This window comes from Halictus rubicundus, chromosome 3 (assembly GCF_050948215.1).
Source record: "Halictus rubicundus isolate RS-2024b chromosome 3, iyHalRubi1_principal, whole genome shotgun sequence".
Lineage (NCBI taxonomy): Eukaryota > Metazoa > Arthropoda > Insecta > Hymenoptera > Halictidae > Halictus > Halictus rubicundus.
In genome coordinates this window covers 17,480,749-17,506,757 of record NC_135151.1, presented here as the reverse complement: position 1 = coordinate 17,506,757, position 26,009 = coordinate 17,480,749, and the positions used below count along the sequence as shown (strand labels likewise).

The following is a 26,009-nucleotide window of genomic DNA, read 5'->3' as shown; positions in this document are numbered from 1 at the left end:
TTCAACCAGGAAAATTGAGCGTATAGATACGCTAATGATGCAAATGGTTAATCGTAAATTATCGTAACATCGAGCTCTCGTGATTCGTGAACGAGAATCGTTAGCTTGAGCTTCACGTTACGAATCAGTATCGGCAATCGTATCGACCGAGGGCAAGATCGCGGACATGCACGAGAGATCGAACGCGGGCCCCACGAGAGGTCGAACGTCAACAATGGTAGACAGTAGAGACATTTACCTTGAGTATCACGAAATCCATGTCGCGGAGTCCCGGTGGTGGATGTCGAGGCTTGTGGATGACGTTTACGCGGCGTGTAGCGACGGGGACGCAGGTCCCGAAGGTGGAGACGAGCCCAAAAAACGCTGGGGTGGAGGTGAACGATCGCAGGCGGAGCAACGAGAAGAAACCGAAGAAAATATTGCCGGGTGAATCGGAGCTCGAGCGAAACGAGGAAAGCAGTTCTCTATTTCTCTGTGGTAACGATAAACGCGGGGGCACTCGACACTTCTTTTCCACTTATTCGCTTGGGTACGAGGAACGAGAACGAGACCAAGACCGAGACCGAGATCAAGACCGAGCACTCACACGCGGCACGAGGCGGCTGGATCTTCCTCGCGCCGATGATCTAGCATTGCTGCGCTTTCTCGCGGAAGCGAACGCGAAGCGAGTCGAACCTCCTCCTCGTTCGTGTTTCGAGTGTTCGAAGGACGTGCGCGCGCGAGGAGAATAAAACGACACCGGCAACTGGACACACGAGGTTCAAGGTACGATGCGTGCGTACACGACCAGACGCGTTCGAACGCGCGAAGAACAGTGCGGCCAACACGCGTGGCGGCTCGGCGTCGACTGAGTGCGACGCCGGTCGCGCGCCACGAGTGGGAGGCGTGTCTCGAGTGCGTGACGGAACGAGACGGAGATAAACGAACGCTGCCGAAGTGGGGATACCACGGAGAGCGACGAGGATAGCCGAGAACGGCATTCGCCGAGAGCGACAGAGACGAGGCGAAGGGATGAGCGACCGACCGTCGGAGACCACAGCCGCGCGCTCTGCCTTGCGACTATAGCGACTATAGCGACTATAGCGCGAGTCGAGAACCGAGAGAGCCGCGTCGAGAGAGAAGGAAAAAGAGAGAGAGAGAGAGAGAGATGCGAAGAGGAGAAATGGATTCAGAAGGAACAGACGCGACCGACAGGGATTGAACGGAACGGAATGGAATGGAACGAGATAGCTCGACCGACTCGTGGGGACAGGCGAATGACACAAAGAGCGAAAGAGAGTTACACAAATGCTGATTATCCGAAAGTACCGTTTGCAACGCTACCGTCGTGATAGTGCAGGTATGCGCCACCGGCGATAAGTCCAACCCGCGCACACGATACGCATCGCCTCTTTCTTCTTTCTTTCTTTCTTTCTCGCCCTTTCTCTCTCTCTCTCTCTCTCTCTCTCTCTCTCTCTCTCTCTCTGTCTTCCCCTCTTCGTTTCTACGTTTCGCCCTCTCTCGCTCTTTCTCTTTCTGTTTCTACCGACGTGTACGTACATGTATTTCATCTCCGCGTTTTCAATTCTTTACGAGTCGAATGATTTTTACACGGCGACGCAGACAGCTTAAGATGATTCACGACCCGCCATTTGCCATAACAAAGGGAACTCGTCCATGGTTGTTCCGAGGCGAATGTTTCGCGTTGGGAAACGCTCGAGTCTGCTTGTTCACCGCGACGAGGACGTGCTCGCGGATTCCAGCTAGAAGCCCAGCCACAATGAAAATTGCAACTGGTAGCGTCGCACAGTGGGCGAAAACGCGATTTCGGCGCTCGAAAATGGAAAATATTTTTTTGTTTTTAACACTAGATTTACGGGACCCGTCAAAATGACGGGTTCTAATATTTTTAATTAAATATTATTAAGATTCTAAGGATGCATACATAAGAAATTATTTAGCAAATTTATTTCTTTGGGTATATACTATTTTGAAAATATTACTAAAAATGTGGGTAGCACGTTCTTGTTATTTTTATGAAGTAATGCAAAATAGTCGCTTTTAGCGCTTCGTAAACCTAGTGTTAAATAAATGAGTGATCGGGATGTTTTGAGAACATTCCAAGGGAATGTTCCCCCCACGACCCACAGGAGGACGGCAAAGTTCGAGGAAAAAATTAAGGACGTGCAATTGTCTCCTTTCACATGATTTTTCCAATATTCAAGTGCAATTTAAAAGAAAACTATTAGAAATACGAAAGCTTACATCTAAAACAGTAAGAAAGCTTTACATCTTCTAGGATTTAAAACGATTTTGAAACAAGTAACTGTTATTACATTTTAAAAATTACAGTTTTTTCAAGTGAGCACAAGTTTTTCGCCGGAATTTCAACTATAAACATGCACGTCTCAGCCGGAACCTAATAGAACCTTGCACCGATTATACTGTGATAAGCTATGATTAGTTGACCAAACGATGCAAAAAAATTCATTAGCGACAACTTGCAGAAAATCTACCAGAAATTACAGATTTATTTCAGGAATATTAATGCGGAAGAACAGGTATATTAATACCACTTATTCTATAATTTGTTTAAAACCTGTGTATTTAATAAACACCGTGTAAATTCAAATTTATTTTTGTTGCAATTTCAAGCTAGAAACCTTTTTACCTATTTAATTTCATTCAATTATCTCTAATGGTTTACAAGTATGGTTTATTATTTTAGAGCGCCAAAATGGCATTTTCGTCCACTGTGCGTCGCTGCTAACGGTGAATCGCGAGCCGAGTTGTGCTTGCTTTTGTTTATTTTCATCGATTGAACCGAACTTATCACGTTTATGATCTTTATAGGGCTTTCAGACCGCGAAGCGTACAGGTGCGATTTCTTTTTGCGGCGGGAAAATCGCTTTGACGAAGCGAAATCGGCGATCAAAGGTTTCTCTTTTTTTTTTTCAACTTTTTGAATGTAATTTTGTAATCGCGCGCCAGACAGAGGGAAAATTTGAATGCGTGTCCTTTCACACGGATTCAGCGGTTCTTACGATTTTCACTGCGACCGACTGCAACTGAAAAATCAGTCGGCGGCACGGCCGTCGATTAAAACGGCGATTAAACGATTGAATGGGCTCGATCGATCGGTAAAATTCAACGAATTTCCGTGGGATTTCGTTGGAATGACGCGCCGCGACGAAACGTTTCTCCTTCCGAATTGAAACGATAACGGTAATTTGATGATTTAGTTAAAAGGTACATGGCTAATGATTGTTTAATATTTTCTCAGGAAATTTTTCACATTATTGGAAAATATACACCGGAAGGAGGAAACGTGCACAACGGACACGAAGTGTTATTATCGGCATCGGTGTTCGTTAGCAGGATGTCGAATTCGTATGCAGGAATATTAATTTCAAATTCTTCGCGCACATCCGGACGTAATATAGATCGCAAAGCACTTTATTAGCTGATAAAATATTAGACGTAATTCGCTTCCTCCTTATGGTCGTTGGGCTCACGGCTAGAAGGGAAGGAATCATAATTATGCCGCGATATGGGAACCAGAAACACCACGGTATTTGCATCCAATTCATTACTCCGCAAAATGCTAAGGTACAAATAACGTATGTATTATGAAACTAATTAAAAAACAGCTACGTCGAGACTGGCATTAAAATGTTGGTTTTTGGATACCAATTATACGACAGCTCTCGTCCTGCTTTTCAGGTTGCTACAGTAGTTCATGCCCTTAAACGCACCGCTAGTAATTGTAAATACAAACTAGGTAATGTTTCTGGAGTTGACATCGAGTGGACGAAAACGGGACGAGAATCAAAAACGAGGATAGAAGCGCAGGGAAGCGCAGTACGGTTCGAGTGGAAAATCCGCGCAGCGAAAGGACGAGCGAAGGCGATGCAGTTTGTTGCGCCGCGCCGCGAGTGAAATGAAGATGGAAGGAACACGAGAGGACCGAGGAACCTTCAGCAGAATAGGATGGAAACGGCGAGGCGGTGGGGGGTTCGCTTTTCTTTTATTTACCTGGCCGACAACCGCTCCCCTCCACCCACACGCGCGCACAATCTCTGCGTCGAGCACTGACGCACACACGTCCGTATGCGTGCACCCGCTCTTTCTCTCTCACCGGTTACAAATACACGCGTGTCTTTCACCTTTGTTTCCATTCCGACACCGCAGACCGTCGTCAATTACCGTCGCGTTTCGGTCAGCCGCGATGTCGCATCGCGTTACCGGATGTCGGCGTCAAGGTTGCATTTCTGCATCGGATGAGCCTCGACGCTTGTGCGCTGGACGCGCGACGCGTTCACGCCAACGCGGCTCTCGTATTTGCAAACGAATCTCGCCATAGAATTAACTTTTACACTTTTTTACCTCTGCTCGGCGCGAGACCGCCGCGCCGTGGAAACCGGATGGGAGATTTTACGGTTGGCTCGCGTGTCACGCGTCGTTTTATTCTAACTGGGAAAAACCTCGCTTCCTGAAAACTCCAATTTGAATTCGAATTCACGGGTAATCCATTCGGAAGGAATGAGATCACGATATTGAAATTCCCTATGGTGCCTTACGATGCTTGAAAAAATCGTGTCCGCTCTTTGTTTACTTTCGTGGACCAGTGAAATCGACGTGCGCTGTTTCTACCGGAAATAGCATTGGTCCTTAATTACTGGGGTGACTTTCTAGATAACAAAAGGACCGTAGCTCGCCAATCGGAGGTTGAAAGGTTGACGCGACGGGCATTTATAATTTGAAACTCTGACCACTTTTACGTTAGACGCGATTCGGCTGAGAGCGCGTTGCGTGACTACTTGGGTACTCGGGCGTCAGGATTATGGTAGCCAGTGCGTTGCGGGCCCGCGGAAGGGGCCAATCAAACAGAAAATTCATAATCACGATCTTAACAAGAAAAGTTGTATAAAAAGCGACTGAAAAGTTGCCAAGTTCCCGCCCCGCCGCGCCGTCTCGTTTGTAATCCCAACTCCCCTCAACCCTTCCTCATCGCGCCGCTCTCGAAGCCCACTCATAATTACCAAAGTTAATTTGCGAATCGCAATTTAATTGGCCGGTTCTTGAAGGCTCCTTAAACTTCGTCTTTCGCGGAGAGGGCGATTCCCCACGAAGGTTGCGCGCCGTCTCGATTCGCGCGAGAAAGGGAGAGCAAGGGAAAGGGAAAGAGAAAGAGAGAGAGAGAGAGAGAGAGAGAGAATGCGCGAGAAGGAGCAGAAGGCAAGCATAGAATCGAAAATTTCGATCGTATCGGCCCTCGAACCGAATGCTCGAGGGATTCGAGCGGCGAAGGGACGTCGTAAAAATCATTGAAAACGAATCCTCACCGAGAAGATCACCTCCGGCGGAGAAAATTCGCCGTGCGAAGCCGACTATTCCACCCGCGAGACTCGATTCCACGGGACGCGTGCGTGCGGTTTGCTGCTCGATGCTCGATGTAATAATTAACGCGAACAGCGACGTTCGAATAAATTGAAGCAATTGATTCGAATAGACGTCGATGTTTAAAACTTCTCCGTCATGATTTACAATAGCGCGTAAACCGGTGTTCGATGAACAAAAGCGAAAAGAACAACGACGTCGCTCGATCGAACAATTTCGTACTGTACGGTGAGCAGCCGTTGCACAATTGTGGAACGTAAATTATAGTCGAAACGGGGCGAAGGAGATTAAATGTATTAGCGGTCTGCGGGTCTTTATGTAAATTTCCATGGTTACGAGCGTGTAAAACCGAAAATTTCGCAACCCTTCGATCTCGAGCCCAGTCGATCAATCGCGGTTCCCCCGACTATCTCCAACCACCAACCCCGGCGTCCGTCTTATAGATGGATTAGCGAGTAAACAGACTTGTAAGGAAGCAGCGTAATTGCCTCCGTGATCCACCAGGTTCGACGCGGTTATTTATCCAAACTCATCAATCTTTCTTGTCTCCTATCTCGTTCCCTTCGTTGCCTCTAATGTTCTGCCTTTCGAAGCGAGAGTTGTTATTTTTCTCAGCGTATAGGTGTAGAGTGTACAGTGTAGGTAATGGATGTTCACCAACCCTCGCCGGTATCTACGGTGTGGATATGTACCTAGGCGCAGTGCTATCTCTCGCGTAGTATTTTTCGTAGATACGAGCGCAAAGATAACTGATTCGACGGCGTCCCTCGCCGCGAAGAGATAGGGAACGCCCCTTTTCGTAATTCAGTTTTAATCAGTAGCTCCAATAGACAGAGGCAGGGAACGCGATTACGGGGAAGGTAAAAGCTTTTTTGGAAATTTTCCGTAACAATTTGCTCGTATCGTGCGATTCGACCCAAGCAGTGGTTGTTATCAAAGAAATCGTAGCACCGTTTATAAACTTCGAAATTTTTCGTTTTGCGAGCCAGCTAGCGCTAATTACGCGTCGGAAGATACCGAAACGTGGAGGAATTGAGGAAACCGAATCTTCTTCAACGGAGAGCGTAGAAGACGCGCGATCGAACCGCGACGACTCGTGCTCATGCGTGAGGGGGTTGCGGGAATCGAGAAAAGCGGGGAAAAAAAAAAGAAAGGAAAAGGGGGAGGGAAGACGGAGAAAGACGCGGGAAGAGGAAAAAGGAACAGGGAGCGTAAAGGGAAACGAAAAATGCTCGGTAGATCACAGACCGCCTAATTAAAAGACTTGCCGTCACGCGGAATCTTCTTTCTTTCGTTTCACCGGGAGCTGGTTGCGACGAAATCTCAGGAAACCGATGTCTCTCTCTCCTTTTGTCCTGTCTTTAACCCTGTCTCGCGCACGTATCTATGAACATCCGTTCGTGCTCCTTTGGTAATGAGTCCGGGGGTGTCCTCTTTCAAGCGTTTGTTGCCCCTCCCGCTCCGCGGCCAGCGGCTAAAAGAAACGCAGACCGAGGAGAGACATCGATATTTGCGTAAAGCGCTCCGACGCTGCGTGTGCGTTGCTCGAGGCGTGGCACGCTTCGTTTCCCAATTTCCGTGTTGTCCACTTCACCGGAACGATGTCGTCATCCTCGAAGCTTACAGGACGGGTTATAAACGATGGCTCGAGAGAGCCGAGCGCTCTGCGACTAACAGCAAATGTTTTCAGCCGTAATTAGATTCTCTTAAAATGGCCCCTCAAACTCGTATAAAGATCCGCATTCTATCGATAAATCCTGTCGCCGACAGCATCGTGCACCCGGGGAGACGTTAATTGCGTCGTCCAGCTCGCGTTTATTAGAGGACAAATCGGCCCCCGTCCCTCGCAACTACATTTGTTTCAACCGCTGAATCTAGTGATTTGCGCGGGTGAGGGCGCGTACGTGCATTTCATTTAAATGGTAATTTAAACGACACCGGGACAATGCGAAGATTGTGTCCTTCTTCCGACGAAGGTCTCTCCCCCACGGTGGAAGGGAATCGGTATCCGACAACGGGAATTCATAGCGCGCGGAAGAGCGAACACCCTTGTAAAGAGCAATACGGTGCGTGACGCGGCGCAGCGGATTCTACAGGCGCGCGCCGCGCATTGAATGGGCGTCGGGCACACCGGGATAAATTAACGAGGTGTTTGTCCGCTATCGCCCCCGCCCTACCCCCTTTTTTCCCCGGTGTGCCGGATTAAAATCATCCTGTCTTTAATAATTACACGCGGCCGAATGCGCTAAATGAGGCGCGCGTCGCGACGCCTGTCGCTTTTTGATAATGTTATTTACCGCTCCGGTTTACAACGGGCCACCGAACCGCGCAAATACGCTCGAATTACGCGGTGACATTGTGCCCGGCTCCGAATGGATGGGGGGAGCATAATGCCCGCGGGTTTTCCCGGCAAACTTTACTTCAGGCTCGCGGCCTGAAAGGGAACAGAGTCGGCAGGTTCATTGTGGGATCGCCCCGTGAAAGATACGTATAGGTGTCTCTACGTGCAAACAAAAATAAAAAAAAAAAAAAGAAAAAGAGAGAAGAGGTAGAAAGAGCGGCAGAATGAGCCGCCCAACCGCCCGGACTCTGCTCTTTCCGCGTCTGACTCGACTTATTTGTTCGAGCACCGCCGGAAACAGCGTACCGCCGCGCCGCAAAATCTTGCTTTCACTCAGGTGACCGCTCCGTCCTCCGTCCTCCGTCCTCTGTCCTCTGTCCGCCGCCCTTTGTCACTGGCCTCTCCGATAATTAAGTAGAAAGAAGAAGAATGACAGGAAACGTTCTCGCATCCTTTTTATATGATTAACTTTTAATTCTTTCATGTATTGTACAATTCCAGAAACAACCGCTATCGCTACACGTAGAAACAACAGGGAAACAATAGGGAGATAGAAATCGACCCAACGTGTAGATTTCATAGATTCATAGCGTTCTCGAACAGCTCCAGCATCCTCTTCATCTCCTTGCTGGAAAAGCGAACGAAAGTAAAACGTCAGCGAAGAGAGTAAACTGATACGCGGGATCTCCCACCGAAGTGTCTCCTTCGAATAATAGAAGCATTTAAATGTAATTTTCATGAAAGAAATAGTAATGATAAAAGCGAACGAAGAAGATATTTTGGTAGGAAAACGGATGTCTGGATAAAACGGTTCTTATACTCGCACTTGCTCAGCTAATTTGTACACTGGTCCCATCGACTTGGATAGCTCCTCGCACTTTGCCATTAATTGGTACATCGACTTGATATTGTGATCTATCGCGTCGCACGTTTTGCAAACCGCGTCTCTGTACGTTTCTAAGCATCCGACCGTCAACGCAGAAGCCTGTAAAAATTAACTCGTTGATCTATTTGCTTTTACCGGTACTAAATTTGCAGTTAGTTTACGCTAACGCGACGAAATACATTTGTACGCTTATGGTACTGGCAATCTTATTAATCGCAGGAAGAATAAGTTTACTATTATCGTTCAAGAATTGAACGCCTGCTGGTTAAAGGTAGTAGTACCGGTTTCCGGTGACTATCGTATCTTTCACGCTAGCGAAAAATAACGATTTAAAGAACAAAACGAATCGTTTACACTGTGCAGAATCGCGGCCAAGTTCTCCGTCAACGCGTCGACCGAAGTCGCGACCTTCCTCGCTTCCATTTCCAGCTCGTTTAAAATATTGTGATCGAGAAGAGGTAGTTGAGGGGTCAGTGCCTGCCTGTACAAACAGGGAGTGGAGCTACGGGAACCTGGAAACGACGGGGTTTCCCCCTTCTTCGTCACCGGACTCGACAGTTTAATTTTATTTTCTAAATCTTCAGCGACGAACAACACCATGTCCCCGTCTTGCATCACGGTCCCTTCCAGTTGCAAATACCCGATGGCTTTGTGATAGCTCGGAGGATCCAATTCCTCATCGTCGACGGGACTATTGTCATCTCTGTTCCTTAAGTTCAGCTGATCGGGACGACCGCCGGCCACGTTCATCTTTTCCAAACTGTCCTCCAAGAATCTCGTACCGTCAATGTCCGGCGAATCGATCAGCGATCTTAATTCGGACATCGGCGGCGACGATTGCGAATCGAACGATATTTCGGAGTATGACGCTGTCATCTCGTGCAGCTGAAATCATCCAAATAGTCAGTGTCCTCCGCGTATTGTCGCCCGTATGTACGACTAGAAACAAACCGACTTCGAACAGAAAAGTAAATACCAGCTAAACTATAAACACAACCTAGCAACTCCAACCTTACTCTATCTTCATCGTAGTCGATAACAGTGCTCTTTTCACTGCGCATTATTCCCGGCTTCGCATGAGGTTCACTCTCCTCCGGGTCCATGTTTGACCAGTGATTGCAACTCTTTCTCTTTCTTTTCCTTTTTCCTGCAGCTAGATCACACTGTCCAGTGCCACTGACATTTTCAATCGCGGAATAACAACCTACGACGACTATCGATCACTTGTATATATGTATGCATACGTACGCCAACATACATGGATACGCATTGTCCATTGACAAACAAATACACCGAGTTGGCGAATAGACGTACATATTTTGATCCGATTTGACATTTGACGCTGACATGGAAATAACCTCTATTCTTGCTTGCAAGTTCAACAACCTTCTAGGTTGCATTACCATCCCACAGAGAATGCTCTACAAAATCCCTAGATCTACTGTTAATGGAGAACTATCGATAACCGGCACTATCGATAATTTCCGATAGCGGAAGCGTCAATTATCGATAGTTTTCAATAGCGGTGATCATTAATAATCATCGATGGTATTATCGATAGTTCTCCACCTCTACTCTATTCTCTCCCGTGTTTACATTCCTTCTGTCGCTATTCCACGATTACAAGAATGAGTTGAAAGTAATTGTAGAATGTAATTAAACATGAACGCAAAATGACTTGCTGATAATTATTGAGTTGAGTTATCAACTTTTTTTTAATGTCACACGTAGAATTGTATTTACTTTACGGTTGTAACGACATCGACACGGTGCGCCAAATTGGTTAAGTCTCCAATTGTTTGAAACATGTCACATTTAAACGTACTGCTATTATTTTCTACACTTTTTTGTGTTATCAAAATCGTGTTCTCCTACGATGATTTCTTTGACGAAGAGTTAATGTTGAAACCATTGTCGAGTAATCATGTTTACGCGTACTTTCAATTTACTACTGTGTGGGAAGCGCCGAAAGAAACGAAGACGCGTAAGTTATGAAACGCAAGTTAAGACGCAAGTTGTCGTTAATTACAGGTATCATGTCTAACAATTATATGCACACGTTCCAGTACAACATTCCCATTTATTTCCAAGAGGACTTGGAGAAATTATAAGTCGTCATGGTGTAGACGAATTGCACCTTACTTTAACCAAAGGATTATGGAATTACCAAAAATGGGGATACCCCTATCACGACGCGGGTCCTGGTGCAGAAATCACCACATGGTTTAACAACGATGTTGTCAAGTAAGACGCCTCTTCAAAAAAGATCATGTGCAAAATAAAATTGTCTCTAATCTCTTATCTAATTCCTCAGTGTCGATAATGAATGGAAAGGTTTGACAAATGCTTTGGCTGGACTATTTTGTGCCTCGTTGAATTTTGTTAATCCCTCCAACAGTATGTCTCCGGAATTCACATTCCGACCTAGCGGTATTATAGAAAACAATAGTATCAACTCTAGTCATTTACGTTATTCATCCCTGCCGAGGGAAATAGTTTGTACAGAGAATTTAACGCCATTCAAAAAATTATTGCCATGCGACTCCAAGGTACGATTACAAACAACGACGAACCTTTAATCGTAAAAGGAAATATTAATATGTTGTTTTGTTTTAACAGAAAGGTCTAGCAACATTGTTAAATTCAGCATACATTCATAACACAAATTATCATTCCATCGGTGTTCACTTCCGTGTAAAATGCTCCAACGCAAGCTGTACGAAAACATCGTTAGAATTACGACTGACCGTTTCGCTAGTATATGACACCATGGTAGACACATCCCAGGTAATTATTTATTGCAATTTCACGAGACTCGCGATTAATTTCATGCTTTTCGTAGGACTGGTCGATTCTAAAATTCTTTGGAATGGGTATCAAAGGGGCATGTCCACTCGCGACGATGAGCAATATATACGTAGACATAACTAATAACAATACAAACCAGGTTTATCGATTAACACCGCCTCCACGCGCTAAATTTACTCTTCGTGGAGGTCAACGTAACGAGATAGCCATTTACAATGTTAGATCGCATACAGCAAAAGAAATATTTAATATCGCAGTTACTCATAACACTCGCCCCAAAGTTAGCTTAAACTATCCATCGATTTTGTTTGCAAACAGATACATTATCGGTATGTATAAAACACTGCTAAGTTGCAAGTATGGGTAGATAAGACATCTAGAAAACGTTTCTTTCGCAGGCTACGGACAGGAAAGGGGCAGTCTGGTAACTAAACTTTATAACAATTACTGGCAACCACTCGACGTGGTACTGTTAGAAAATATTCCATGGTACTTGCTAGTATATTTCCATTCTGTTACAATAACGTGCGAGGGACGACGTATAGTTCCATGTAAGTAACAATCCGGTAAGCGTTAAACAGTCGTTATTCCCTTACTGCTTTCGCCGCATCACATTTAATTGTGTATTTTTATGTATTTCAGTGGCTCAACGCTATCTGCCTGGAAAAGAAAGGAAAAGTCCATACTATCTTGAAATGGTGTTGCGCTTACCGCCACGATCGGTGACCAAGTTCTCCATAGAAATGGATTATTCGTTTCTAAAATGGCAAGAATATCCACCGGATGCCAATCACGGATTTTATATGGGCTCAGCCGTGATTACCGCGTTGCTTCCGATAGCAAGAAATTACAGTGCGCTGCCGCGCGATGGAAGTACTATAACATCCAGGTTGGATATCCATATTTTCATACAAAAGGTACATTAAATAGCGATTGGGTTCGATTAACGATGCAATGAAAATTTTAGCTTCAACGCTTCGAGAGACGGATACTTGGTACAATTGAGGACAGAATCGTTGCTTATCAGTCTACCCACGCCTGATTTTAGTATGCCGTACAACGTAATCTGCTTGGCATGTACAGCCGTCGCTCTCGCATTCGGTCCGCTTCACAATATTTCGACAAAAACGTTAGTGTTGAAGAAGGTAAAGATGAATTGGAAGGAGAAAATGTTCGCATCATTGATGGAAAAGATTGTCAAACTAAAGAAGAAAAAACAAGAATAAAAATATGTGATTTATTTGTCTTGTTCCTACATATAAATGTGTTCTTAAAGATAAGCGAGATAGTTAACGTTATAATATTAAAGACAGAAAACTTCGCTCAAGAGTACAAAACACAAATTCGAAATATGATGTGAGTGTAACGAATTGCAGGAACAGTCACGGTTACGGAAAAACTTGAACGGTTCGGAATTCGAATTTTATTAGTTTTCTTGTTTTCCTCTCTTTTTTCTTCGTAACGTTACATAAAGTATCAAAAGTGCACACAATTCATTCTTGTATAACGTCGGATTAGACACATACCAACTGGGAATACCGAAAATTTTATTGATTTCGTGTTACAAACGTTAGTAAGGGTTTTCGTCTTATGAAACTTTACAATGCACTGCAAATGAGAAAAGTTGCGTGTATTACGTAATTATTAAATGTTTCATTACCGTGTAAAATAGAAATAATAAATATTGTAACAAATGTAACACCGCGTACAGTGAATATTCGAGCACCAGAGCTTTACAGAAACTATGGTGCCGGTCTAAGTATTGGGGAAATGTTCGTACGCGTATTCAACATTGTACTACGGTATTTGCTTGTACAAGTCTCGCTACCATCGTTCAAAATGTTACCATTCGGCCATCCGCTTGTCTGTTCTGTCGAATGAGTCGATAAATGAAACTTCGTCGATGAAAGGTTCTGTAACAAAGATTTTGTCACATCATCATCGGCGATGAACTTCAACGGGTTCCTATTTTCATCTGAGAGTGCAGATGTTATTGAATTTTCTTCGTCGTCCGATGAACAAAGGTCGATCACTGTAATCCTGTTCGGTGTATTTGTGCAGAAAGTTGTTTCTTTTATTGATTGATCTACAGTTAGGTTGTTTTCGCCACAGCAGTCTGTGACTCTGGAAAGAGATAAATTTCCTACACTTGCCTCGTTACTAAGGACCTCGTCATAATCTTTCTCCATCGAATTCGAATCATTTTCGTCGCTTGGTGCTTTGCGTTTCGAGGATACGCTCGGCGCAATATTTTCTACCGCTTTTGGCGTCGGTTCTACGTCTTCGATCGACAACTTTCGGTCAACACATTTATATTTCAACGGATTTTCATTGAATTCATTTATTTGTTCTTGTGTCAGCTGTGTCAGAAGAACATATACAGGTCGACAAGCAAGGTATAACAATTGCGAATGTATACTTAACACTAAAAGAAAGAAACAACCTTTGTAAGAGTGCTACCAGATTCCAAGTTCCTGACTCATATGTTTCGGCAACGTTATCATATAAAGAAAACGTTTAATGGTTGAGTACTCACTTGGCTTTCTCTTAACAGTATTTACAAATTGATATTGGTGCACGTAGTCGTCTACAACTTTTTCTTTGTTCGGTTTATACGTTACAATCCATCTGTCGTTATCGAACTCCGACTCCAACCATTTCGGTCTACACGAACTGCTCAAAACAGGAGCAACAAGGTGTCTCTCTATCCTCTCCAACCTTTCTTGCTGAGTATCTTCGGTCATAGCTTTCGACTTCTTTGCTAATAGCATTCCAGCAGGAGACGAGAAGGGAATACTCGAGCACCTTGCAAAGTTAATAGAACCACGAACACGACGTGAGGCTCGTTCGGCGACATTGTTATTCACGGACGCGCCTTCGTGCACTTCGGTCGTTGTGGCGTTCGCTGTCGATGAACGTAACCGAAAATACTCCAAAAATTGGTCTAGTTTTAACTCGGGTTCCGTAACCAACACATCCGGCGTTGTCGAACGCGAATTATTTCCTGTTTGTTCCTGTTCGCAACACATACGCTCATGTTCCTAGAAAATATTAAAATATAGTATCCAGTGTTATTTAGCTTATCTCACGCAATCTATTTAGTACCTTCATCTTTTCGAGGCCTATAAACTCGGCATCGCAATTGTCGCACAAGTAAATGTCTTCTGCTGGTGGTTCCACCATTAAAATGGAATGCTGTTGTTGTTGCAACTTTAATTTATTAGAATTGCAACTAGCAACACCGTTGCACGAGAGTAACTTTTTTCGCGGACTCTCGTATCTTTTGTCATAGTTCTATGAACAAGAAAAAAGTATTTTCAGATTTCTAATGAAACTATACGAATCAAAGGACAACTCTTTTTATATCTGCTGACCATGTTCTCATTACGAAATGTGACTAATAATTTTCCAGTACTTTTGTGATAAAGACTCGTGGTGGAATCCCAATTGTTAACATACTCTAAGTCTTCGTGTGGATATCGAGCGAGATAAGAACAAAAACGCAATAAATATTCGCTTCTGTGGTACGTGTAACATCTGAACACCAACTTCTTCAAGTTAGCCATCCAGTTCTAAAATGCAATAAATATGTATTAATCGCTCGTTTACGCGAACATACTGTAACACGACTGCTCCACTTACTTCATTGATTCTTTTAGGTCTTGTTAAAGGATTCGAAAATTTCACTTCTTTCGGCCACCATCGTGGTTCTGTGATCACATCTGTAGTGTCGTGTCCTAGCGAACACTGAACCATGAATGTTACAAAACGTTCCAACTGTACCTGAAATTAACCATTTTTATTATATCTAATTTTCTTGTACAGCCATCCAAGATCAGCCGCTATACAAGTGTTTCTGAAATATACGAAACATCGTAAAGTATCTTATCCATACTAATGTAATTTTTTCCAGTGAAGTTGGATGCCCATTAGCGAACAATAGAGGAAGATTGGATACTACGGATCCTTCTTCGAACACATTATTCTCTTTCATCTCCATGGTGTCTGTAGTGGTCATCATGGTCTGATTGGCTTGAAGTAGCGGTCTCTTAGGTAAGCCTACCGCGTACTCCTGTTCTTCCAATGTTAAGAATCTCATATTTTCAAGGCTATCCGCATTATTTGCAACTACTTCGAGTTTAGGATACAGGATACCTTGCAGTATTCGTTGCTTGTTCTGTTTCTATTCTGCATAAAAAAATTCTTATAAAATACACAGAAAAAATTGCAAAACTTGAGAATAAAAAATCGTTTTTTTAAAGTATTTTGTTTTTTATTCGAATTTAAGAAACATTACAGAATTGAATAAAATGAAATAATGCCAACAATTTTGAAAAAAAAAGCTGAGTAGGCGAGCGTGAAAAAACCGTTATGTAAATTAACCGACCGTTTATATTCTATACGAATAGTAGACAGACTAAACGTATACCCGTCTAAAATCGACGTAAAAAATGGCAAATAGATAAATTTTCTGAGGACGCTTGTACGCGAGTATCGTATACCTTATTCGATAGCTTTTGAAACGGTCGAACGACCTCTTTCGCTCTCTATTTTCAGACGCTTCACTTGCTTAGAGCCCTCTTTTCTCCAATTTGTATAAAATATAATGTACAACATAGTTACTATGGCAGACAATTCATTGAGATTCTATAATACAGCGGTATTCACAACAGAGTGGTAACTCGTATTTCTTTCGTAAAGTTTGTGAGACAAAAAGGGTTGTAACTTGTAGCGGATAGAGAAATTTGTACGTGCAGTGGTACGTGATTCTTTTATAAAAGTCAATTCACTAGGCGCAAGCAAATACGTTACGAATAGTAAAATAAGAAAATCACAATCGAGACTCTGGCGTAAGTTTCGTTGGACTGAAGTTTCAAAGTAGAAAAAACACGCAAAATATAACACGAACGTATGTATGTGTACATGCACTGACAGTTCCCTCCTTGAACAAAAGGTCTGGCAATGATCAAGCACGGTTATATTCCAAGATGGCGGTGCGAATCGGTTCGACTCCCGCTCTCTTTCGATCGTTCGCAGGCTACTATACCTTCGACGCAGCAACATCTTCCCGTATAATTTCCAGTTACGTGCTACAGTTTTCCACCTGTCCCCCTAGCGTAGACATTGGCGCTTTCGCGCGCAGCATGTTTTCTAGTCCGTAAAAAAAACCACTTTTGATGCAAACCACAAAGTTCAAAAGGTTTCAAAGCAGTAGAATTTCCCTGTTCTTTGACTGTTCTTCTTTACCAGCTCCGGCCAATTCGGAGTACTCGCCGTTACGCATGCGCACTACTCGTGGCAAACCATTTTCTCGTGTAGGTCTCCACTTTTAAAAGTATCGAGAACGTTATCGAGCGATCCAACGAAATCGGAATAAAGATATATGACGATTCTCACTATTTCGTAACCAACGAAGTTTAAATATCATGATTAACGGACAACCTACTCGCGAACATTACGAATAGACTAGCGTTGTAGCGTAATATTCGATTTTCACTCGCTCGATGCTTAAAAATAAATCTAATATATTTATATGATTCGCTTCTTCAAAACGAACCTTATATACTGTTCGTCCTCAACGTCGCAATACAGATGTTTCTCGCCTTTCCCGCCAATAATGAAATTTTCTCTTTTTCTTTTTTCAGTTTTTTATCGTCGGTGTGTAGTCTATGAATACATATATGTATTAGAACAGTCGAGTAAAATACGAAATTATTGCGAAGAAAAATAACAAAAATATTATTTATCAACCGGTGATCGGAATCATCGCGGAGCAATTAGAATACCTTTCCCCCCTCTACTTACTTCGAGAGCCATTTGTGAAAATCGATACTTCTTATATTGTCCTATTCAATGACAGGCTTTATCGGCGGCGAACGATAAATTAAGTTTACATTATTGCCTTTGTGGCGTCGTCGTAGTGATGGGCACCATCGACTAAAAACTATCGACTAAATCGATGGTAGCCAACTACTATTTTCAGTCGACTAATTTTTTAAACTATCGACTGAATTTAGTAGTGGTTGGGTTACTATTTTCAGTCGACTGTTTTACACGTCGCCATCTTGAAATTTCAAATGTCAGTATCACACGATGAAACGAAAAGGTTAGAAATACATGATTATGACAGGACGTGCAAATATGCAAGTAATGAAATATGTAATAGATATTTCAATACTTTAATTCATATTAGATGTTAAAATCTTATTGCTATTTATGCGAAATACTTTAATTCATATTAGATGTTAAAATCTTATTGCTATTTATGCGAAATACTTTAATTCATATTAGATGTTAAAATCTTATTGCTATTTATGCGATATAAACTATATATGTGATATACGTAGGCATAGACTATAGCCCGCAATCTAGACGTAACCACTAAAACGAAATTTCAGTCGAATAAAAACTATCGACTAAATATTCGATAGTATGTAGTAACTAAATAGTAAACTAGGGAGTCAACGATACTCCCGATACTCGTCGTTCAAGCTTCATACTTCATGTCGTGTTTACATCGTACGGATCTTTCGTGGCGCCATGGCGTGGCGGAAAACGATGTAAACGTCGCCTTAACGCAATCTGGAAGGCGGACGTTGAAAGTGATTCTTCAGCGACGCATCGCGGCTACTATAGTTACCATCCAATGTTAACGACACGGAGTCACCGTATTGTATTCAACGTTAATAACCACGAAAAATGGAGTTACCAGTCACGTATTGTTTGTGTGGACGTTCTTATGATTCCGAACAATTTATGATACAATGTGACGTCTGTAAAGAGTGGTACCACGGGGGGTAAGAATTTTGAAATTCGTCGATGGAACGTGATGCTCTGTACGCTATGCTTGAATTATATTTCGCCAAATGGTATACAAACATTTTCCTGTGCTCGCTTTTTCACGGGGAATTTTGCGACTGTTCGATTACTTCCGCGCGAACAGCTTCCCGTATTTCGTTGTTTATAAACAATAATTAGAGCATAGCGTGCGCAAGAGTCAGAATATGTTTTGTTGTTACTAACATAACCTATTCTCGAAGGATGCTATACTTACGTTTCGTGTGACAATACTATTTAAATAATTCGTATGTGCCAATATAAGATTTGTAATAGCGTATACAAACACTGTATACGTTCACACGCATCTCTACGCGACAATGCATGTTAACCTGTTTACTTTGTTTTCTGTTAGGTGTGTATCCATAAAAGAGTACATGACCATAGACCTCGACAAATATCACTGTTCGCGTTGCGAAGCCATGTGTGGACCCTCTCTCAGTGGGTATCTTGAAAAATACGGATGAAATAATACACGTCGCAAAGTTGTAACTATTCTTATTGACTATCATATTTCAGTGAAAGTAAAGTTGAACTGGCATAGACACGATTACTCGGAGACAGATGCAGATAATAAACCAGTTCAAACTGGAACACCAGTATTTATAAGAGAATTAAAGTCCAGACACTTTCCAAAAGCCGACGAAATTGTTAAACACGTGAGGGGTCAACAATTAACGCTTCAATATTTGCAGACCAATGGATTTGAGAATCCTATTATAATTGATGGAAAGGATGGGTTGGATATGGTTGTACCTCCTCCGAACTTTAGCGTTTACGACGTGGAAAGTTACATAGGTACTTATCGATTGGTGTTTTTTTGGGCATACAAAGAAGTTGCAGCGAATAAACGCATTTTTTGATACAGGTGGTGACCGAGAGATGGATGTGATCGACGTCACAAGACAAAGCAACATAAGAATGAAATTAAGAGACTTTGTCGAGTATTACAATTCCCCTTGCAGGACAAGGGTGCTTAATGTGATTAGTCTTGAATTTTCAAACACTGGGTATATCAATATTCATTGCCTTGCCACATGTTGGCTTTAAATGTTTCTAGGAAATACATGTATATATTGACAAATAAACGTTGCAGTCTTTCACCAATGGTCGAAGCACCATACATCGCGCGTAAACTTGACTGGGTCAATTCTGTTTGGCCGCGCGATTGGTCCGAGGATAGTGACATAAAACGTCCTGAAGTACAAAAATATTGCCTAATGGGGGTCAAAGACAGTTTCACAGATTTCCATGTTGATTTTGGCGGCACGTCCGTGTGGTACCATGTGCTACGCGGAGAGAAGGTGTTTTACCTGATTAGGCCGACTCCCGCGAATTTACAATTGTATCAGCACTGGATGTGCAGCTCGACCCAGAGCGAGACATTTTTCGGAGACCAGGCGGACGCGTGTTACAGATGCGTTTTGAAACAGGGCCAGACTATGATGATTCCGACTGGATGGATACACGCTGTGCTAACTCCGGTCGATTCGTTGGTTTTCGGCGGAAATTTTGTACATAGTCTCAACATTCCGATGCAGATACAGTGAGTACTATCGTCACCGGATACTACTGTCGTTTACGTTTCGTACCGCTACTAAATCCGCTGAACGCTTCACAGAATATATGAGCTAGAGAGGAAAATGAAAACTCCCGCGAAATTTCAATATCCAGGTTTCGAGACAATCAATTGGTTCGCAGCAAAGAAATTGTTAAAGGAATTGAAAGAATTGAACAATGAGGGAAAGAAGTGCCCGCCGTATCTTTTACAGGGTGTTAAAGCGTTGCTTAGCATTCTCAAACAATGGAACACGGATAAAGACGTAAGCGCGTCTTTGCCACGATTGGAGGTTCTTACGTTGTTTACCCCGTAGATCATAGTTCGTCTCTGTTTCAGTACAATATGATTAGCAGGGGACAGATACCGGAGACCATAAACAGTCAAAAGTTACTGAAAGATTTTAGCAAGGAGATTCGTCATGCAGAACGGTATTTGATATCCTTGAATCCTCCGAAACCGGAGCGGGAGAGCAAACGAAAAAAGAAGAAACCGTTGAACAAAGATTTCGTCGACTACGACGTAGCCGATAGAATGGTAGATAACCCGTTTAAAACAACTCTGAAAGAAACGAACAAAGTTGAAACCACAATTGTTGAATCACTGCCGTCCGGTCGACCGCCGTTAAAGTTGACCTTACCCAAACCGATCATGTACCCGTACTTGAAGACACAGGGCCCATCGTTGGAAGAGAAGCCCAGTGGTCCTCCGAACAGTAAACGATCGTCGAAGCCGGGAAAACAAAGCCCGACTGTAATTAGATTCAAACTGGGAAACAACGAGGTTGTTCGAAGTACTCACGACACGATCAAAGTATATAATAATTTACCTTCGGCCCATCCGCTCGATACCACGAAAGATCTGACATGGAAACAGACCTCTATATACGATTTTCACGACGGTAGCAACGAGAGCGATTACGGTCGGTTAACAGTGGACGAATCTCCAAAACGGAAAAGAACGCCGAAAACCAACGCACAGAAACGAGTGAAACGCGATTACGACGGCGACGTGGATATCTTGAGCGATGTACCAAAAAATGGTATTGAAGAACTTTTGAAAGCCTCGGCCTACACCTTAGGGAACGGTGCTCAAAGGTTGGACGTAACGTATGTGTATTCATCGTTGGTTAAATTAACGCGTTCACTACCGCGTAACTGATACAATGCATATGTACGTCGAGCATTGCGGTAGTTAACGCGTTAAATTTATCGAATCGTACACTTATAGAACCAACTGGTTTCAGATCTACTGTGATTCCACAGTACAGTCAAGCCATGCCACCTCCTCCTACAGGGTAAGACTAGATTACAAAACTCTATACGAAAGTACGTCGATAAAGAATACATTTCGAAGCATGCTCGTAAAGCATAGTTTATTATCGTAATAAAAAGACAGCATTCGTTTTGGTTAGCTTAGTGCCTTTGCTCTTTACGTTTTTTGGTGTCTTAGTATTTATAAATTGAAAACGACCAGTTCTGGCAGGGCATCACCATCGACGCGAGAGGCAATCGCTGGGATGCTGTCGTTCAGCGAGCAATGCTACTCTACCACGTCCGACAGCACGTCCAAATCCACGAAAACTGCTAAAACGAAGCCGCAAGACGACGACGATGACGACGACGACGATCAGTCGATAGAAAACATCGATAAAGTTCATCAAGATGACGATTTCAGTACGTATATGCAGAGATAACGAGATTGTTTCTTCCTTTAGTACGAGTCTCATTGTTGAAGATAACACTGTCCAACAAATTCTATTTCATCTTCTTTTTTTTTTTTTCGTTGGTATAGTTTACCCAGCTCTAGACGCTTCGGACGACGAGGATTATATCTTCAAATCGAAATCTAAGAGTCAAATAGACGAAGCGTGGAACCCGAAAGCAAGGGTAGGTCCTTTGTTGCCGAAAACGAACCGTCCAGCTCGGGAGGGAGTTAAAAAAACGTCTGTCGAAAAAGGTTTGGAGGCGGCAGCGGCGAAACGAGCCAAACAGTCGGTACGTAAACAGTACTTCGGTTCGGTCCTGAATCATTTCCTTTTTTTTTTTTTGTAATATTATTTATCATAACATAACGTAACATAACAGTAACGTGAATAATTCAGTCATTGTCATTGATCAAAATACAAGCAAATTCGACAGTTCAGCATTCTCAGAATCACGTGCATATAAATTAGTGTTTGTATTATATGTAAATAACTAGTAGGTTGCCTGTTCAAGAGCACACAGATCGATTCATTTATGTTCAACTTCATTCTAATTCCCATGATTCTTTCATTCTTGCATACCCGTGTTGCGTAGGATGATTATCTGGATAACAACATGGAGAAGGGTTCCAAGAAAAAATTGGTAGGCATATTATACGATACGGCTTTACGCTTCACTTCGTTGCACATACATTGCTTTCTCTTTCTCATCGGACGTCTACTGTCATTTTCTCCGTTACAGTATCATGTCTTGTCTACAATCGGTGGAACAAATACAGCGACTCTTGTAGCGAAACGCGCTATCTCCAACAAAAGGGATTATGATCGTCGAAAGGACGAAATTTAGGAACAACCAATGCCTAATTCTTTTTCTACAGACAAGATCGTCGTTACATTTGTTCCATCAAAACGTGTTGTACAGTTGAAAATACTCTCCTTAATGTTGTTTGTAAACTCTATTTGTTGCAACTTTCATAATCTTTTCTCGCACAGTATGACAACGGACCCGAAATTAACCCGTTGTTTTTTTCTATGACGGAACAGAGCACAGCTAAGAGGACGTACAATAAAAAGAAACCGAAGTCTTTGCCTGTAAGTACAGCGAGTGGAACGTCGACTTCTTCTTCGGAAGACTCCATGAAAACCACCACAGGGTTCGGCTCGATACTGACAAGCCCTAACAGGCTAAAGGATGTTAAAGCGAAATTGGCTGCCCCGGTTCCAGTCGGTAACGTATCTTTCGCATTTTATTGCATTATATTTTATACGGATAGTTGTTTAAATAATGATATTATGGAATTTCTAGAACGAAAACCGAAAAAAGGGATGAAAACAGCGAAACAACGGTTGGGAAAGATTTTAAAGCTTCATAAAATGATGCACTAGGTAGCAAACGCGATCTGTTTCGAGAACAAAATAAGCATCACGTCATTTTCTTCATTTGTGTACAAAAGTCATCTAATAGGTGTACATTGCTATGTAAATATATCTTATTCGTTAAGGTAGCCTCCTTACCGTAAGATTCTAGTTTTAACGACTAAGATCGCTTTCTTTTTTTAAACGATATATTTATATTTATTATATCTAATTATTTAATTTTAAGAGGATATTTAGTGCATTTTGATACTGACCACTTCGGCAAGGCGCTGTCACGCGACCGGATGAGCGGTTTGCCGAAGCTTTTCCTAAACGCGCGATTTGATTTTAAACGATTCAGATGGAGAGAACTCGGCGGAAGAACAAATTTATTGATTTATGTATGTATAGAGGCTGTAGTTTACTAATATTTGTTTAATTATATATTTAATAATTAAAATTAATTCCACACGTCGCAATGATTGTGTGGCAATTGACGGACCGTTGGAACCGGTTGTTCGGGTTCTGAAACTTTGCTAACAAATTTTTTACCTAATTGTACATTCTAGCGATTTCGGTGATTCGTACTTACGCGCATGGTGAGATTATAGGAAATTATCATATCACCGCGATTCATGATAATATTTATTAATTTATCTTTTAAAATAAGTTCCATTCATTTAAACGTAAGCGAGACTATAATCCATTTTACGATAATGATTTCATTTATTTTTATTTCGACGAACAATGTACATAACATTCTTTTATATTCATCTATAGCATTGTAACCGATCATGCAAATGCAAAAGAACAATGCAAGAATTGCACTTACGCGTTGACTTTGTTACTTCGATTTTACGTCGCAACATGCACCGAATTCACATCTTTTTTTTTTATTGTATAAGGATTCGTCATTGACTCTGCAAATGAGAATTACCGTGGGACTGGTATAGTATTAATAACCGTTAGTTTTTATATACTTACCCAACAATAACTGATTGTTAGACAATTTTTGGACATTATTGTGACATAAGTATTTTTCTTGCAAATAAACACTTTAAGTATCGATATAACTTTCGCATTCAAAATATCATTCGTACATTTGTTCGCATACTTTTTAAAGAAAAATAAATTGTCAAAATTATTATACGATCCTTACTTATCCATGTTGTTGTTATTATTATAACATAAATCTTGATAAATGCTCCTTAGCAATTAATCGATCGATTAATGTCAAAGTCTGCTTTTAGGCTGTAACGTAAGCTTTGTACTTCCCGGCGATACAAGGTACAAGGGTGTAAAGGCGCATGCGCCTGGTCGTCGTTGCTCGGCAGTACTCGATGGTACCTCGACTTGTGCTGATCGTTCGTCGTTGGTCGTTCGTCGTTCGTGTCAAACTCGCTACTAACCACTACTAATTCTCCGTGTATTGTATTCGAGAAAACGTTCGTCAACCGTTTCATCCGTTTTTTTGACACATCACTTTTTTAACGATCATTCTGCTCGTATTCAGACCGCAAAACCGTCAACGCGTCAATCGTTACGTCAAATACCCGTGTGTTTTTAACTCGACAACCAATTTTTACTCGCGATACCCGAAACGCGTGCATTGTGCAATAGTGAAGAGGTGGTGAATCGATAAGCAAGAAGGAATTGTGATGCATGATAATACCGATTGAGATTTTGATTGTTTCTCTACGACCGCGTGGAATATCGAAGACGCCATCGCGTGTATAGATACTTGACGTCTGCAAGGTAAATGAAAGTCATGCATTTTAAATCCATATATTAAACGAGGGATGCTGTATTTTGCATTCGACACGAACAATCTTATAAATATAGGAATGAGATTATATTTCGCTAAATAATCTTTGCGATTACGTGTATTAATTGAACCTATCTTTATCTGAAAAAATTGCGGTTTCTTCAATGGGTATACGTAAGCTGATTTAAATTTGATAGCTTGAAGATATTTTTACCATTTTTATTAGTCAGAACCAAAACGTAGGATACAAATAAGTTTCGCTTATACAACATATTCGAATAATGAGGCTTGGTTGACACATCTTTAAACAATGGCAATCGACCCTAAGAACAAAGTACACGACACCGACTTCCGCCTCTGCGGCAGTGTCGCCAGACGAGGGGAGGGAAGACGAATTGAGGGGAAAATTTACCCCCTCTCTGCCCAGTACCAGAGTATGCACGATAGAGACGAAACGCGTCGGAAACTTAGGGAATGGCGCGGTAGAAGGGGAAATTAGAGTGGGGGAAAAAGTCTCGATCTGGCGACACTGCTCTGCAGTGACACGCGCTTCAGACACATATACAGCATCTATTCCGTGGTCTAAATAGATATGTGCGTGTGCAGTTTTCACCTCAAATTAGATTCATTACGAGGATGTATATTTACTTCAAATTTCAAGCGAAATCTACCTATTGTAGCGCGTCATAGCATTAACGTGGATAATAATAATACAACTTTCAAGTTACACAATCATATGCTTATACTGTGCGTACACACGCACGCAGCGATAACCGAAGATATCCTAGAAATGTCTGGATCGTCTAGTTCCGTAAGCTTTATTGCAGTAAAGAAAAGAAAAGATGATACCTTTTCACGGTCTCGTCGTAAATCAATTAACACGAAACTGGTGGAAAATTGTTGGGAATAGATAATGCAGCAAATCGCACAGTGAACATCCTTGCCGTTTGTAGGTAATCGCGTTCGAGAAGTTGTCAAGAATTATCGTTCGAAAACGCGTAACCCGATCTATGTAAAGTTCAAGGCTCTTTATCTGATGACACGACGAACATGCAATCAGTAGACATTGCGGCGTTGTATTCTTAAATATCTAAGAATATAATGGAATTATAGATATAATTGGCAAGTATTTTAATCGGCTCGGCATTCACCGCGTACGCTATCCGGTAAATTCGTCAACGGAAACGACTCGTGAGAATGTATGCAACATCTAGTTAATTACTTGGCATAGAAACAACAATCGGTAAAAATGTTCGACCGACGGTCGAGATGAAATTTCCTCTGACGAACTCGAGGGGGACTTTGCCAAGTGAAAACCGGCACCCATTTAAATTTAGGTAACCGATGAAAACGCAAAAATAAAATTCAACTTTG

The 26,009-nt window shown here is 42.2% G+C and overlaps 6 protein-coding genes across 20 annotated transcripts in view; 3 read left to right on the top strand and 3 right to left on the bottom strand.

Moving 5' to 3' along the window:
• The window catches only part of Slip1 (SLo interacting protein 1), a 137,337-nt gene extending 135,918 nt beyond the window's left edge, over positions 1 to 1,419 (bottom strand). The window contains exon 1 of the mRNA XM_076785868.1: positions 239 to 1,419. Coding sequence (XP_076641983.1) covers positions 239 to 259 — 21 coding nt within the window. The 5' untranslated portion in view covers positions 260 to 1,419. The remainder of the gene's footprint in view (positions 1 to 238) is intronic.
• Positions 1,420 to 8,173: 6,754 nt separating this feature from the next.
• On the bottom strand, positions 8,174 to 9,849 carry Borcs6 (BLOC-1 related complex subunit 6). 3 transcript variants are annotated; one of them, XM_076784600.1, is made up of 4 exons: positions 9,618 to 9,849; positions 8,961 to 9,491; positions 8,545 to 8,705; positions 8,174 to 8,348 (listed from the first exon to the last, which is right to left on the bottom strand). In XM_076784600.1, exons 2-4 carry the CDS (start codon positions 9,480 to 9,482, stop codon positions 8,297 to 8,299), a joined length of 735 nt encoding a protein of 244 aa, XP_076640715.1. In that variant the 5' UTR covers positions 9,483 to 9,491; positions 9,618 to 9,849; the 3' UTR covers positions 8,174 to 8,296. The 3 variants fall into 3 exon arrangements, with proteins under 3 accessions (XP_076640715.1, XP_076640714.1, XP_076640716.1); XM_076784599.1 differs by having other exon boundaries at positions 9,623 to 9,849; XM_076784601.1 differs by having other exon boundaries at positions 9,583 to 9,723.
• A 301-nt stretch (positions 9,850 to 10,150) lies between these two features.
• Pig-t (phosphatidylinositol glycan anchor biosynthesis class T) lies at positions 10,151 to 12,656 on the top strand. Its single transcript, XM_076785904.1, has 8 exons — positions 10,151 to 10,590; positions 10,673 to 10,850; positions 10,921 to 11,155; positions 11,226 to 11,393; positions 11,449 to 11,743; positions 11,813 to 11,965; positions 12,057 to 12,303; positions 12,382 to 12,656. Exons 1-8 carry the CDS (start codon positions 10,413 to 10,415, stop codon positions 12,638 to 12,640), a joined length of 1,713 nt encoding a protein of 570 aa, XP_076642019.1. The 5' UTR covers positions 10,151 to 10,412; the 3' UTR covers positions 12,641 to 12,656.
• A 204-nt stretch (positions 12,657 to 12,860) lies between these two features.
• Ova (ovaries absent) lies at positions 12,861 to 17,242 on the bottom strand. 7 transcript variants are annotated; one of them, XM_076785875.1, is made up of 7 exons: positions 17,220 to 17,242; positions 15,310 to 15,602; positions 15,057 to 15,197; positions 14,789 to 14,986; positions 14,520 to 14,708; positions 13,951 to 14,455; positions 12,861 to 13,839 (listed from the first exon to the last, which is right to left on the bottom strand). In XM_076785875.1, exons 2-7 carry the CDS (start codon positions 15,511 to 15,513, stop codon positions 13,157 to 13,159), a joined length of 1,920 nt encoding a protein of 639 aa, XP_076641990.1. In that variant the 5' UTR covers positions 15,514 to 15,602; positions 17,220 to 17,242; the 3' UTR covers positions 12,861 to 13,156. The 7 variants fall into 7 exon arrangements, with proteins under 7 accessions (XP_076641990.1, XP_076641989.1, XP_076641986.1 ...); XM_076785874.1 differs by lacking the exon at positions 17,220 to 17,242 and adding an exon at positions 16,462 to 16,776 and having other exon boundaries at positions 15,310 to 15,597; XM_076785871.1 differs by lacking the exon at positions 17,220 to 17,242 and adding an exon at positions 16,462 to 16,773.
• A 737-nt stretch (positions 17,243 to 17,979) lies between these two features.
• LOC143352879 (histone lysine demethylase PHF8) lies at positions 17,980 to 24,084 on the top strand. 6 transcript variants are annotated; one of them, XM_076785864.1, is made up of 13 exons: positions 17,980 to 18,211; positions 18,607 to 18,692; positions 18,771 to 19,049; positions 19,120 to 19,261; positions 19,348 to 19,797; positions 19,873 to 20,074; positions 20,149 to 20,906; positions 21,056 to 21,106; positions 21,295 to 21,485; positions 21,604 to 21,806; positions 22,110 to 22,157; positions 22,559 to 22,742; positions 22,821 to 24,084. In XM_076785864.1, exons 1-13 carry the CDS (start codon positions 18,114 to 18,116, stop codon positions 22,898 to 22,900), a joined length of 2,772 nt encoding a protein of 923 aa, XP_076641979.1. In that variant the 5' UTR covers positions 17,980 to 18,113; the 3' UTR covers positions 22,901 to 24,084. The 6 variants fall into 6 exon arrangements, with proteins under 6 accessions (XP_076641979.1, XP_076641978.1, XP_076641976.1 ...); XM_076785863.1 differs by having other exon boundaries at positions 21,286 to 21,485; XM_076785861.1 differs by having other exon boundaries at positions 17,981 to 18,211; positions 20,149 to 20,918; positions 21,286 to 21,485.
• Positions 24,085 to 24,230: 146 nt separating this feature from the next.
• Positions 24,231 to 26,009, top strand: part of LOC143352883 (trehalase) — a 43,413-nt gene continuing 41,634 nt past the window's right edge. For both annotated transcript variants that reach the window (XM_076785878.1, XM_076785884.1), the window contains exon 1: positions 24,231 to 24,625. The gene's annotated coding sequence lies outside the window, so the exon portion shown is untranslated. The remainder of the gene's footprint in view (positions 24,626 to 26,009) is intronic.